At 40.5% G+C, this 14,842-nt stretch overlaps 1 protein-coding gene across 1 annotated transcript in view; it reads left to right on the top strand.

Moving 5' to 3' along the window:
* The window catches only part of snd1 (staphylococcal nuclease and tudor domain containing 1), a 990,315-nt gene that overhangs the window by 870,711 nt on the left and 104,762 nt on the right, over positions 1-14,842 (top strand). The window contains exon 19 of the mRNA XM_059987006.1: positions 437-560. Within this exon, the coding sequence (XP_059842989.1) occupies positions 437-560 (124 nt within the window). The remainder of the gene's footprint in view (positions 1-436; positions 561-14,842) is intronic.

Genomic DNA, 14,842 nt, shown 5'->3' with positions numbered 1-14,842 from the left:
CAGCAGCAAATTATGCCTTCAGCCTCTGAGGTTTGCTTGCATTTATTTTGAAATCATAATCAGCTGGATTTAAAGTTAAAGCATCAGCAATCCAATCTACAAAATGATTTAGAATATCTATAATTTTCTTCCTTGCTGATTTTGACTTCAAATTAAAACACACACACGGACAGTAAAACTGATTTTCTGCAATGATGTGTTACAATATAACTTTTGATGAGAAATGTTTTAGTCAGAAGTTCAATTTTTTTTTATCTTGACACAAGGGTTGCCATTTATTTTCTTTTAATGGTGTTTTATTCACTGAGTATTCTTCACCAAAACATTTCTCTCTGCATAACTCTTCCTGGAACGCTCTTAAGTTTATGGCAATGTGTTAATTAAGATAGAGTAAATGTTTATATTTACTTAGCCTTTACTCTGTTCTTCTTTGCAGGTACTCAGCTGGAGAAATTAATGGAGAGCATGAGGACCGAGATAGCAGCTCATCCACCTGTAGAGGGCTCCTATTCACCCCGTCGAGGAGACTTCTGCATTGCCAAGTTTATTGATGGAGAATGGTAAAGAGCAAATTGCATTAACATTACTTCTGTGTAGAAAAAGATCAAACTAGCCAGTTTACTCTGACAGACTGTAATATTCAAAAACAAATCATACCTGATTCAAGAGCAACATCTTATCGGCATGTGCATAATATCTTTCTTCATGGATGTCAGGTGAACACTATAAATGATTAGCATGTTATCATATCTACTAAACATCTCCCAAACATTTCGAATGTTTCTCTTTGAATATGCAGTCACTGCAGCTAAGCCAAAAAAACGCACTGTTAAAAAAATAGTGACAATTATTAGAACCATAGATAGCTACATCATTGAAAGGAGGCTAATGGCTGTTAAGAGCAAAAGGGCAAAAAATGGATTAACTTCTCTAATCAGATTGTTCAGATTTTAGAAGTTGGTTATGTGGATATCTTTTATCATTTTAAAATACCTTATTGAAGCACTAAGTGAATACTTCTTCTGAATGTTTTTCAGTGGAGGGCATGCACCTTATTGTACAGATTTAATTGAGGTAGTGGTATATTATTGGATTCTTCGTCATTCCTTGTCACCATGTTGAGAACAAGATGGTTATGACTTGAGGAAAAGCTATGGTCCATTCATCTCACACTGAGATCTGTAATACAGCATAAATACAGTTGTTAGACATCTGTGGAAGTCACCTTTATCGTGTACTCTGCAGCAGTCCCGGATGGAAAGTAAGGATAACCCTTACAGAGAGAAAGCTAAATCTTTAAACCACCTGATTCTTCCAAATTTATTTTAGACCCATCGTTTCAAGGTGGCTTGGCTGATTGTCTTTATATTGCTGCTACTAATTTGTGATTATAATTTCATGATGTCACTGAGACACAAGGTTCACATTTTTATGGAAGCAGAAAGACACAAAATCTCTACAATTGGAATCATTTTCACTTTAGCAATACCAGAAAGGAATTTTGCTTGCTGTCAAGTAATCAATGCTGTGTTGCCAAATTTTGTCTATTTTAACAGACATCTCAGTTTCCTGATTACTCTGCTGTCTACTGGCATTTCAAAACCACGCTATCGGTCCTTCTCCCAGCACTCTCATTGTAGCCAAAGAAAACACCAACCCATGTCCAATCTGTATTTTTCTGGAGATTATGGGTAAAAGCCCTAAAGTGTTACTCCCCTCTGTTCTGGCAATACCCTTTATATTGAATGTGTTTTTATACTCTTACAGACACATTATATTACAATGATCCCAGCTCTTCACAAACTCGTATGATCAGCTGCGGTTTAATATTTGCGTTTTTAAAAAGTTTGTACATAATGTCAAGTCAAATCAAGTCAAGTCACTTTTTATTGTCATTTCGACCATAACTGCTAGTACAGTACATAGTAAAAATGAGACAACGTTTTTCAGGACCATGGTGTTATGTGACACAGTACAAAAACTAGACTGAACTATGTAAAAAAACAACACTGAAAAAAACTACACTAGACTACAGACCTACACTGGACTGCATAAAGTGCACAAAACAGTGTAGGCATTACAATAAATAATAAACAAGACAATAGGGCAGTAAGGTGTCAGTCCAGGCTCTGGGTATTGAGGAGTCTGATAGCTTGGGGAAAGAAACTATTTCATAGTCTGGTTGTGAGAGCCTGAATGCTTCAGTGCTTTTTCCCAGATGGCAAGAGGGAGAAGAGTTTGTATGAGGGGTGCGTGGGGGCCTTCATAATGCTGTTTGCTTTGCGGATGCAGCGTGTAGTGTAAATGTCCATAATGATGGGAAGAGAGACCCCAATGATCTTCTCAGCTGACCTCACTATCCGCTGCAGGGTCTTGTGATCCGTGATGGTGCAATTTCCAAACCAGGCAGTGATGCAGCTGCTCAGGATGCTGTCAATACAACCCCTGTAGAATGTGATGAGGATGGGGGAGTGGGGTGGGAGATGGACTGTCCTCAGCCTTCGCAGAAAGTAGAGTTGCTGCTGGGCTTTCTTTGCTCTGGAGCTGGTGTTGAGGGACCAGGTGAGATTCTCCGCCCGGTGAACACCAAGAAATTTGGTGCTCTTAATGATTTCAACGGAGAGGAGCCGTCAATGTTCAGTGGAGAGGGGTCGCTCCGTGCCCTCCTGAAGTCAACAACCATCTCTTTTGTTTTATTCACATTCAGAGACAGGTTGTTGGCTCTGCACCAGTCCCTTAGCCACTGCATCTCCTCTCTGTAAGCTGACTCGTCGTTTTTGCTGATGAGACCCACCACGGTCGTATCATCGGCGAACTTGATGATATGGTTCGAGTTGTGTGTTGCAGCACAGTCGTGAACAGCAGTGGAGTGAGCACACAGCCCTGGGGTGCCCCCGTGCTCAGTGTGATGGTGTTGAAGATGCTGCTCCCGATCCGGACTGACTGAGGTCTCCCAGTCAGGAAGTCTAGGATCCAGTTGCAGAGGGAGGTGTTCAGGCCCAGTAGGCTCAGCTTTCCAGTCAGTTTCTGAGGGATGATTGTGTTGAAAGCTGAACTGAAGTCTATGAACAGCATTCGAACGTATGTGTGTTTTTTGTCCAGGTGGGTTAGGGCCAGGTAGCGGGTGGTGGCAATGGCATCGTCTGCTGAGCGTTTGGGACGGTACGCAAACTGCAGGGGGTCCAGTGAGGGGGGCAGCAGGGTCTTGATATTCTTCATGACGAGCCTCTCGAAACACTTCATGATGATGGATGTAAGTGCAACAGGACGGTAGTCATTTAGGCAAATGTAATTTTTCAATTTGAAAACTGCAGCATTGGGAATATCAATAATGTGCTCATCAGGCTCGCTTAATAGCTTGTATAGAAAATGTTAAGTCTGGCACCAGATGATAGCAGGTTGAAGTTTCCACATTCAGTCACTAACTTTAAATGATTGGGGTGGTGTTTTTGAGATTTGCCTTTTGGCTTTAACTCTTGATTTTCAATCCAAAGCACTATATAGAAAGCAGAATGTAGTTACATTTTAGTTGAGTTGCCACAGTTATTGTCCAGTCTTCAAACATATGTTTGTTTTAAAGTCTGGAGTCACTGACACAATAGACTTCAGGAAAAGGGGAAGGAGAAAGAGATTTATGTTTATACAGAAAAGACTATAATGATATGAGAAAAGAACCTGTGATGAGTTTTTAGTTTAGACTGCCTTAAAAGCACTGCTCCATTGGTATAATTGGATTGCCTGTTAAAAGGCAATATACCTAATGACTTGGCCTCTCTAGCATCTAAGACAGTGAATTCCACAGACTCACCACCCTCTGGATAAAGAAATTCTTCCTCACCTCTGTTCTAAAGGTTCGTCCTTGCATTCTGAGTCTGTGCCCTCTGTCCTATACGCTCCCAATATGGGGAACATTCTCTCCATTTCCACTCTATCTAGGTCTTTCAATATTTGATATCTCATGGCCAGCGTGCTCTTCCGAAGGTACTTACTCTTAACAGAATACTCTTCAGTTAGAATACTAGCCCACCTGTTCATTTCACTTTGAATTGTTCATTACAGTTTCACCTTAATAATTGAGCACTGATTGCTGAGCTCTCCTCACTTCAATTCTGCTCATGGGAAAGGAATTGGAATGGGAAACTTGGAAAATTTCACTCCTTCTCTTCGTGGACACTGAGTTCTTCACAAAATATACAGTCACTCCATAGTGGAGAATGCCGTGTAGATTGGAGATGAAACCTGACAAGATTTTAGCTGTTTAGTTAATACCACTCAAGCCCCTTTAGACTGTGGTTTTGTGTTTGGCATCAAGATTTGAGCTTATAAACCTAGCCAACACATTAGCTCAATACTAAATGAAGCAAAAAAAAAGCTACAGATGCCGGAACTCTGAAGCAGAGAATACTGGAAGCATTCAGCAGGTCAGGCATCACTATGGGCGAGAAAAACAAATTGAGCATTTTCTGGTCATGGACTTCAATAGAACCGAAAATCGAGAGTAGAGTTGCACAGAGGGAGTAGGGTAGAGAGAATAGAAGAAATGCTAATTGAGGGTACAGACTAAACTTGTTTAGATTGCGATTATTATAAAAAGCAACAGCTGGAGGTTGGTGAGTAAACTGAAGCAATTTGAAACACAAAGATGCAACCACATCTGTGGAAAGAGAGCAAAAAAACAAAATGGTTACTAAATTGCTAAATTCAATACTAAGCCCTTAGGTCATCAACATTTCTAGGTTACACTAGGCAATCAGCAGCAGTGTAAGAGACAAAAATGTTGGAAAGTTTACCCCATTTCCACTCTGACTTCTCTTCGGGTTATTGACTGAATGAATATATATATCCGGCATATTTGTCTTTAATTCAGCACAGGTAAACCCCACATTTATTAAGGTGGCTGAAATTTGCCCTTACAGAATTCTCAAATCACTACCCAAAAAATTTGAGTTACGGGATAAAATTCACTCTCACGGAATTTACACGAGCAAAAGTAAATGCAATATTCACTTTTTCAACTCAAGCTTTTGACATTAAACTGGTAATGTAGCTGCACATTTTCTAGGAACACAAAACCAATCCCTGCCTATAAAGCGGGGTCGCCTGTAATTAAGTTGTCTTGAAGTTGTGGGCAGTGGGTTTAAGTGGACTAGACAGAGCTGGGATGGAACAGATATTACATTAATGCTGTTCTGTTTAAGTTGACTCTACAGGTTTCAAAGAACTGGAACTCTTTTGTTATCCAAACCACAAACTTTGATTAATTCCCTATCCAACAGCTAATATTGTTTAAATTTGCTGACCAAATTGAAAAGGCTTTGCATTTAATAGGAAATGTTCAATTATCATTTCTTATCCATCTCAGAGGGTGCATGGTTAAAATTAATAGCTGCAAGTTAAAAGATATAATTTTGGCTTAATAGTAGCATCCTTGTCTCTCATTACACTGCCCATGTCACTGAAGACTGTTGATTTAGATAAGCACCACAGCACAATACTAGAGGAATATTGGGTAGTTCTTGCTAGACTTCAGAAGAGTGGAGGCCCAATCATTAAGGGTGTTTAAGGAGGAGATTGATAGGTATCTAATTAGTCAGGGTATAAATTGGAACTAGATGGGAGAATAGTTTTGCTCATGGTGGAGTGGCGGAGCAGACTCGATGGGCCAAATGGCCTACTTCTGCTCCTTTATCTTGTGAGTAATAAGTAACTTAATTGGAACATGTGATGCTGAAGGGTCTTGATGGAGTGAATACAGAAGGAATGCTTCCCCTTGTGGGAGAATCTAGGAAAAGGGGTCACTATTTAAAAAGAAGGGGACACCCATTTAAGACAAAAATCAGGCCATTTTTAAGAGGATCTCGAGTTATTTGAATTCCCTTTCTCAACTGGTGATATAAATGTCTTTGAATATTTTAATAACAGTGGTGTAAGCAAGTGGTATTGGCTTTGACTTTATTATTATTATTTACATCCTTCATGTACATGAGGAGTAAAAATCTTTACGTAACGTCTCAGTCTAAATGTGCAATGTGCAATTTATAGTAATTTATAATAAATAGTATGTACAACAGGGCAATCCAGTATAACGTAGAAATACAATTGTATCAGCATGGATTAATCATTCTGATGGCCTGGTGAAAGAAGCTGTCCCGGAGCTTGTTGGTCCTGACTTTTAATGCTGCTGTTCCATTTCCCAGATTGTAGCAGCTGGAACAGTTTGTGGTTGGGATGACTTGGGTCCCCAATGATCTTTCGAGCCTTTTTTTCACATCTCTCTTTATAAATATCCTGAATAGTGGGCTGGGTTGTCTGCACCACTCTCTGTTGAGCCCTGCAATTGAGGGAAGTATAGTTCCTATGCCAGGCAGTGATACAGCCAGTCAGAATGCTCTCAGTTGTGCCCCTGTAGAAAGTTCTTAGGATTTAGGGGCCATACCAAACTTCCTCAACCATCTGAGGTGAAAGAGGTGCTCTTGTGCCTGTTTAACCACACAGCCAGTATGTACAGACCACATGAGATCCTTGGTTATGTGTGTGCCGAGGAATTTAAAACTGTTCACTCCCTCAGCCCCAGATCCATTGATGTCAATAGGGATTACCCCGTCTCCATTCCTCCTGTAATCCACAGCCAGCTCCTTTGTTTTAGCGACATTGAGGGAGAGGTTGTTTTCTTGACACCACTGTGTCAAGGTGATGACTTCTTCCCTGTAGGCTGCTTCATTATCATTTGAGATTAGGCCAATCAGTGTAGTGACATCAACAAATTTAGTTAGCAGATTGAAGCTGTGGATGGTGACACAGTAAAGGAGGGGGCTTAGGGTACAGCCTTGAGGGTCACCTGCATTGAGGGTCAGGGGGCAGAGGTGAGGGAGCCCATTCCTACCACCTGCCGGTGATCTGACAGGAAGTCCAGGATCCAGCAACACAAGGCAGGGTGAAGGCCGAGGCTTCTGAGCTTCTTGTCGAGCCTGGAAGTAATTATGGTGTTGAATGCTGAACTGTAGTCCAAGAACAGCATTCTCACTTAAGCATCCTTCTTTTCCAGATGTGTTAAGGATGGTGAGTAGAGCTGTGGCTATTGCGTCATCTGTAGATCGGTTGTGTTGGTAGGCGAATTGTAGGGGGGCCAGTGTGGCTGGCAGTATGCTGCAGATGTAGTCCTTGACCAGTCTCTCAAAGCATTTGCTTATTATATAGGTGAGTGCGTCAGGATGCTAGTTGTTCAGACATGTTTACCTTGGTCTTTTCAGGTACAGGAACAATAGTAGGTGTAACGAAGCAGGAGGGCACTCTACACTGGGAGGGGGAGAGGTTAAAAATGTCTGTAAACACACCTGCCAGTTGTACCGCACACACTGACTGAGTACCTGCCCTGGGATGCCGTCTGGTCCTGCAGTCTTGCAACTGTCTAGTGATTGGAAACACTTGCGTACTTCAGCCTCAGATGACCAAGCTAAAAGTCTCTTCAGGGGATCTCCTCAGGGGCTTAGTTTTGGCAGTATCAAATCAAGCATTTTTTTAAAAAAAGATTTAGCTCATCTGGAAGAGGGGCAGCGATGTTAGAAATGCCACTGCCTTTAGCTTTGAAGTCTGTGATGGTGTGGAGACCTTGCCATAAGCTACGTGTGTTGTTGGTGGAGAATTGTGTCTGGATCTTGTCCCTGTATGATTGTTTTGCTGCCTTGATGACTTTACACAGCTCATAGCTGCATTTCTTGAGTTCCTGTTGGTCACCGTCAATGTAAGCTCTGTGTGTGCTAAGTGCTGCCTGTATGGAACTATTGATCTAGGGCAGGGGTCGGCAACCTTTACCACTGAAAGAGCCATTTGGACCCGTTTCCCACAGAAAAGAAAACACTGGGAGCCGCAAAACCTGTTTGACATTTAAAATGAAATAACACTGCATACAACTTTTTTTTTTTGCCTTTATGCTATGTATAAACAAACTATAATGTGTTGCATTTATAAAATCGATGAACTCCTGCAGAGAAAATGAAATTACATTTCTGCATGCAACAAAAACATTTCGAACTCCGAAAAAAAGACGTTGGGTTGAAGGTTACTTTTAAGTAAAATACTCAATCTATTTGAGTCCTTCTTGTATTTATGAAAAACGCTGAACTTAAATTGTCCGCCAGCAGCAAACCAAAAATAACGTCAGCCAGCTGTCAACCTGAAAAATAAAAGTACTATTTCACTGAACAATGAAAAAATTTGAATATATGTAAAATAATAGGCAATTAAAATATTTATCATACTTGGTTAATGGGATTTTTTGCTCCTGGACCTCAGTGCACAGCGTCTGCACATCAGGGCTGTATGACGTCACCTTCATCTTTACACAGGATCGCAAGCTGTCATCTGTGAGGCGTGCGCGATGTTTGTTTTTAATAAAGTTCATGTTGGAGAACAACTGAATATCACATACATATGTGGATCCAAAGATCGACAGGACTCCAAGCGCATACTTTTTAATGTTTACATAAATGTCGGGGATAGCATTCCATGTTTCGAACACAAGTTTGTCCGGTTTGAGGAGGTTTTCAATATCACTCCATTTGTGATTCTGAGCAAGAACGGCCTTCTGATGGACAATATCTTCAAGGTCTGCTGTCAAGCGTCTAAACTTGGACACCCATATGTCTTTGTCGGCTGTGTCGACCAGTTCCATCTCAAGATCAGGTTGACTCACACCTGCCAATGCAGTCGTATTCAGTCGGGATGGATCGATGCTTAGGGGAGTGACCGGGAAGGATAATGTGTTTTTTTCCTCTCTGAACTCACGGAAGCATTTCCCAAACAATGTTTGCATTGCGATGATTGCAGAATGTAAATACTCCGAATTTATCATGTCGTGAGCTTGTTTGAACTCTCTCAAATTGGGGAAGTGAAACAATGTGCCTTTCTGTAAATCTCTGGCAAGCACTGTCAACTTGCGCTCGAATGCCAAAACATCCTCCAACATGTGCAGGGCTGTGCGTCCTTTCCCTTGAAGAGTTGTGTTCAGCGTGTTCAGGTGCGCTGTCATGTCTACCATGAAGTGTAGTTTTTACAGCCACTTTGGCTGTTCCAGCTCAGGAAAGGTGAGCCCTTTGCTGCCCAGGAAAGTTTTCACTTCTTCCAGACACGCGACAAAGCGTTTCAGCACCTCCCCTCTTGACAGCCACCGGACTTTGTTGTGCAGCAGGAGATCAGAATGTGCGCTTTCCAGCTCGTCCAGTAACAAATGGAATTGACGGTGATTTAAACATTTTGCCATTATTTTATTGGCAATCTGAATGACAACATCCATTACTTCTGTGCATTCCGGAGGAAATGTTTGAGCGCACAGTGCCTCTTGGTGCAAGATGCAATGAAAAGTCAGCAGCTTTCTGTCCAGCGACTTCTGCAGTAAAGCCACAAATCCCTTGTGCGCTCCTGTCATACTTGGTGCCCCATCAGTAGCTACTGACACCAGGTGGGTGGTCTTTATTACTTTGGCTCTTAAACAATTCAAGACAGCCTCACAGATGTCCTCCCCTCGTGTTTGGCCTTTTAGAGTTATCAACTCAATCATTTCTTCCTGTGGCCCAGCAGAGTTTACATACCGGCAGAACAGCGCTATTTGTTCAATATCACCTTTGTCTTTAGACTCATCACAGGCAATCGAGTAGGCCACAGCTGAATTGATGTCTTTGATTTGCTGTCTTGTCATGTCTTCTGCCATTTTTATGGTTCTGTCTTTGACAGTCTTTGCAGAGAGGGGCATATCCCTGATTTTCTGCACAATTTCACTCTTGTTTTTAAAGTCCGTGAATAGATGTTCTGAAATCTTAATGAAAGATTCTTTTATATATTCACCATCTGTAAACTGCTTCCCATGCCTGACTATTTCCTGAGCGGCAACAAAACTAGCATATGTAGTTGATTTTCCAGACTTCATCCACTTCTTGAAATTATTTTTGCTCAGATCAACCTTCCGCATCAGTTCCAAAACGGTTTTCGTTCTCTCATCTCCATCCGGATATTTTTGAGCAAAGGCTGCGTGTTTATTCTGGAAATGTCTTGCGACTTTTGACTTTTTGTTGTTTGCTAGTTTCTCATTGCATATTGAGCATACCAGTAAACCAGTCTCGTCAGCAGTGAAAGCAAATGAATCTGCACACACGTTCTGTTTTCTTCAGTCACTTTTCTTTTTTTTTAAGAATTCTCCATAGTTAGCCTACCTTGGATCGAAAAATTAAAGAAATCGCGCACTGGCGGGTGTCAGGCATTGGCAGTGGTGGCGTATATTAATAGCGACAAAAACACATTTTAATTAGATTGTACAAGATCACCATAATCTTCAAATTTGAATTACATTTCAAAAATTAACAAACTAACATAAAATACATTTTAATTAAATACTCATCGTTTATTTTCCAAAGCCACAGGGAGCCACAGCACATAGATGAAAGAGCCGCGGGTTGCCGACCCCTGATCTAGGGTTTCTGGTTTGGATACACCCTGACCAATTTTTGTAGGATAACATCCTTGATGCACTTCCAGATGAAACTTGTGACCCCTTCTGTGAACTCCCCAGGCAGCCTCATCATGGAAGACATTCCAATTGACTTCATCGAAGCAGTCCTGTAGCGTGGAGACCGATTGGTCGGACTAACAGTGGATGGTTTTAACTATGTAGATGTTAATGTAGATAAAATTTGGATTTGACGTTACAAGCAGATTCCTGTGATCTTATTAAATAGTAGAGCAGGCTTATGGGCTAAGTGTCCTAATGTATATAACTGATCTGTTCCTGTTGTTGTACTGCAAAGTACTGGTTAGAAGTTAGCATTCTTCTCATTAGACTTGATTAATTGGGCAACTTTCCCATTTGGAATTAATTTTGTACCAACCTCCTGGCTCTCAAGCTAGATCTGCAGTGAACTGAGTGATGGTTTAGCCGTGTCCCCCTTTTACAGTAGCAGTTGGTATTTATTAGAATTTTCCTCTTGACACAATGGCAAAACATGGTCATTTACATTGCAGGGAACTGCTTGTAAAACCAATCTTCGGATGCTCCCTGGCTTGGCACATATTTTCCTTGCAAAGATCGACATTATGTCTTGAAGCAGTTTTTTAGTTGAATGTGTATCATCAATGTAATCTGTTAATTGTAGAGTTCTCCTTTTCGTTCCTGAAGGTCTGTCATGATATTTCATCCCATGGCCTTTGATGACTTATGTGCTATCCAACTTCACATATTAGGACTTCTCAGTCAGAGCTTTTACCTCTGAACCACCGCCCATTTTGAGCCAGCAGTAGAACATACAGATTATATAGTAATTACAAAAACCCTATTGAGAGAAGGAATGTTTCTGGATTTTCATTTTGTGCTCAACATGCCTTTCAGACCTAAAACTTTTCCCATCCCTCCCCTGCCTTCCAGTCCCACAAATCCATCCACCATGGCATGCAGATTAATGCAGAAAACACCCATTCACTCCACTGTGCCTTTTGGAAAAGAGGTATCTAACCTCATCCTTTTTAGCACTAAGTTTGTAGACCTGTAGGATAGCTCATTAATTACAGGTATATCAGGGGCCTTTTTAAGTGGTAGTGTTTCTGTCATTACCACCCTGCAGGCAGTGTGCTCCAGAGCTTAGTTCTCTGGTTTTAAAAAAACCTTCATTTGTCCTCTGATCCAATTACAATGATTCTATGCCCGTTGATATTTGACCTCTATAATTTGGGAAATAGTTCCTTTCTCCATATTTACTTATAATTTAAATTCTCTCAGCTATCTCCTTATTAGGCCTTATTTCTGGCCCAAAAACAATAGTTTATGTAATAAGCAAACACAAGGAAATTTGCAGATGCTGGAAATTCAAGCAACACACACAAAATGCTGGTGGAACACAGCAGGCCAGGCAGCATCTATAGAAAGAAGCACAGTCGATGTTTCAGGCTGAGACCCTTCGTCAGGACTAACTGAAAGGAAAGAAAATAAGAAATTTGAAAGTAGGAGGGTGAAGGGGAAATGTGAAATGATAGGAGAAGACCAGAGGGGGTCGGGTGAAGCTGAGAGCTGGAAAGGTGATTGGCGAAAGGGATACAGGGCTGGAGAAGGGAGAGGATCATGGGACGGGAGGCCTTGGGAGAAAGAAAGGGGGAGGGGAGCACCAGAGGGAGATGGAGAACAGGCAGAGCGATGGGCAGAGAGACAGGAAAAAAAGAGGAGGAGGGAGAAAACCTAAATATATCAGGGATGGGGTAAGAAGGGAGGAGGGGCATTAACAGAAGTTAAAAGTCAATGTTCATGCCATCAGGTTGGAGTTTATGTAATATTTCTGCATTTTCCAGTCCTTGCAATGTTAATCTCCAGAATAAACATTCATTTTCTATATTTAGTTGATTAGAACCTCACATAGTACTTAAGTTTTGATTTTAATTCTAGCATAATGCCCATGCTGTTATTCTATAGTATATCTAATAAATGAAAGCATTTCATGTGCCTTTTTACTCACCATTTTGCCTTTCTGGCTCTCAAAATGGGTCCATTGACGTACACTTCATTTTCTTCCTATTTCTCAAAACCACTGAAAATCTTTATATTTATTATATATTCCCCTGGTTTTGTGGATTAAATTACACTTGCCATTTTTCTGACCAACTAATCAGACCATCTGTATCTTGGATTCTGAGGCTTTCCTCCTCATTGTCATTTGAATGCCTATTTTACTGCATTTGCAGACAGCATTTTTTATGCCACCATGTGTTCAGCTCTAAATCATCAACATGTATTACAAAATCTAAGGAACCAAGAATTAAGACCAGCTTTTTTGTCACCCATCAATTTTTATCCTTCATATCACTATACTAGCCTTGGATCCAATTTGACATATCCACATCCTTTTACGGCACACCTACTGTCTGGGACCTTGTCAGAAGCTTGTTGAGCCCTATTAAACTATATCAAATGCACTGCTCTCATCGACCTTTCTTAGTACTCAAACATCCATCCAGTCTAACATAATCTTCCTTAACAAGTCCATGGTCACTAATCCTGATTGATGTATGCTTTTCTAAATGATTATTTATACAGTCCCTCAGGATGGATTCCATTAATTGGCTTACCTTAGGAGTTAAACTATCTGACTTGAAATTATTTTATCTTTTCCTTTCTTTATAAAGAATGCTATAATGTTGGTAGCCCACCAATCTTCTAGCACCATTCCAGTAGCCAGTGGAATATTGTAGTCAGAGCTTCTGCAGTTTTCTGCCTTCTTTCCTCTTGTAGCCGAGTGTGTATTTCTCTTGTTCTGGTGATTTAAACATTTTCAAAGGCTTTGTCTTATCCATTGATCATCTTATTCAACATTTTATGGTCTTTAACTTTATGTACAAGATCGTATCATCCACTTCTGTCATGAAGACAGTAGGAAAATATTTTTAAGAACTTTACCCTCATTTACCTTTCTTTTCTAATTTTACTCCTATGTTTTCTTTGCTCTTCCAGATTTTCTACTGCATTAAGCAGAAAACTGAAGTAAGCTTCCCATTTTTGCTTTTGGGTCTCCAGATTTAACATTTCCAATTCTTGAGTATCTTCTATTGCCATAAGTCTGATTTATCTGTTTATAGCTACTTTCAGTCAACTTTGGCTAAATTGTATGAATTTGTCTAATCTATATTTTAAAATAACACATTTATTCTGAGTGTCTTCTGTGAGTTAGCCAGTTCTCTAATCTACTTGTATACCATTCCCAGTGCCACGTTCTTGTCTTGTTCCAATGCCATGTTTCTATCCTGTGCAATCACCTTCCATCTTCACAAAAACTACAATAAATTTATCAAGTGTAACTTTTGTTTCATAAAACCATGCTGATTAAGGTAAAATGTGATCTTCTAAACATCTTGCCACTACTTCCTTAATTATAAATTCTGGTTATTTTCAATTGCAGTTCTTAAGTTAACTGCCCAATGTTTGCTGATAATTCAATATTTGCCCTGGATATTTCCAATGATCAATTTTCTTTCGAAAGTTTTTAGCTCTGGTTATTCACCACCCTCAGGTGATTAGTAAAGTCTACTGTCTATTAAAGCAAGTGTTTTTTCCTTGTTCCATGTTTTGTTACTAACAAGATTGATACAGTATTTCGTTGACACTATTATTTTTCTCTGCTGCTTCATTATGGAAGAGATCTGAATGGACATTATCGACTTCAAACTTGGTCAACACATCTGGGATATCAACAGCACCAGAGAACTGGTGCAAAAGAGGAGTTGAGGCCTGAGGGATCTTGAATGGTGTACCAGGTTCGAGGGCCAGGTGGCCAACCCTTGCTCCTGTTTTCTTGTATTCTGCGCATAACATAGATCTTCTGCCCAGCATCCCTGTGCATGCTTTTTGAGAGCATTTAATTTAATCACACTCTCCCCTTTCCTTTAAAGTACTTACCCAAACTTTTTCCTGATATTGTCCATGAAGATTGCTTCCATAAAAGTTATTAGTTTTCACTGCTCTTTCTGGCAGTGCATTCCATATGAGAGTGATTCACGTTGTAATTTTCTTTTAAATCACCTTGTTAATGTTTCTGAAAGCTGAAGTGAGAGTGACAGCTCTTGAAATCAAGGCACATTTGACTGAGTCAGGCATGAAAGAGCCCTAGTAAAGCTGAACTCAATAGCCATGAAAGGGATAGCACTCTAGTGATTGGAGTCAAACCTCAAACAAAAAGAAGACGGTTTTATGGTTGATGGAAATCAGTTATCCTAGCCCAAGGCCGTGGAACTACACGAGTTCCTCAGACTGTGACCAGTCTTCTTCAATTATTTCATCGGGAGCTTCCTTTTATCATGAGGTCAGAGATGGGGATGA

Source organism: Hypanus sabinus, chromosome 13 (genome assembly GCF_030144855.1).
Source record: "Hypanus sabinus isolate sHypSab1 chromosome 13, sHypSab1.hap1, whole genome shotgun sequence".
Taxonomy (NCBI): domain Eukaryota; kingdom Metazoa; phylum Chordata; class Chondrichthyes; order Myliobatiformes; family Dasyatidae; genus Hypanus; species Hypanus sabinus.
The sequence above is the reverse complement of the archived record's forward strand: the minus strand, read 5'-3'. Positions and strand labels throughout refer to the sequence as shown.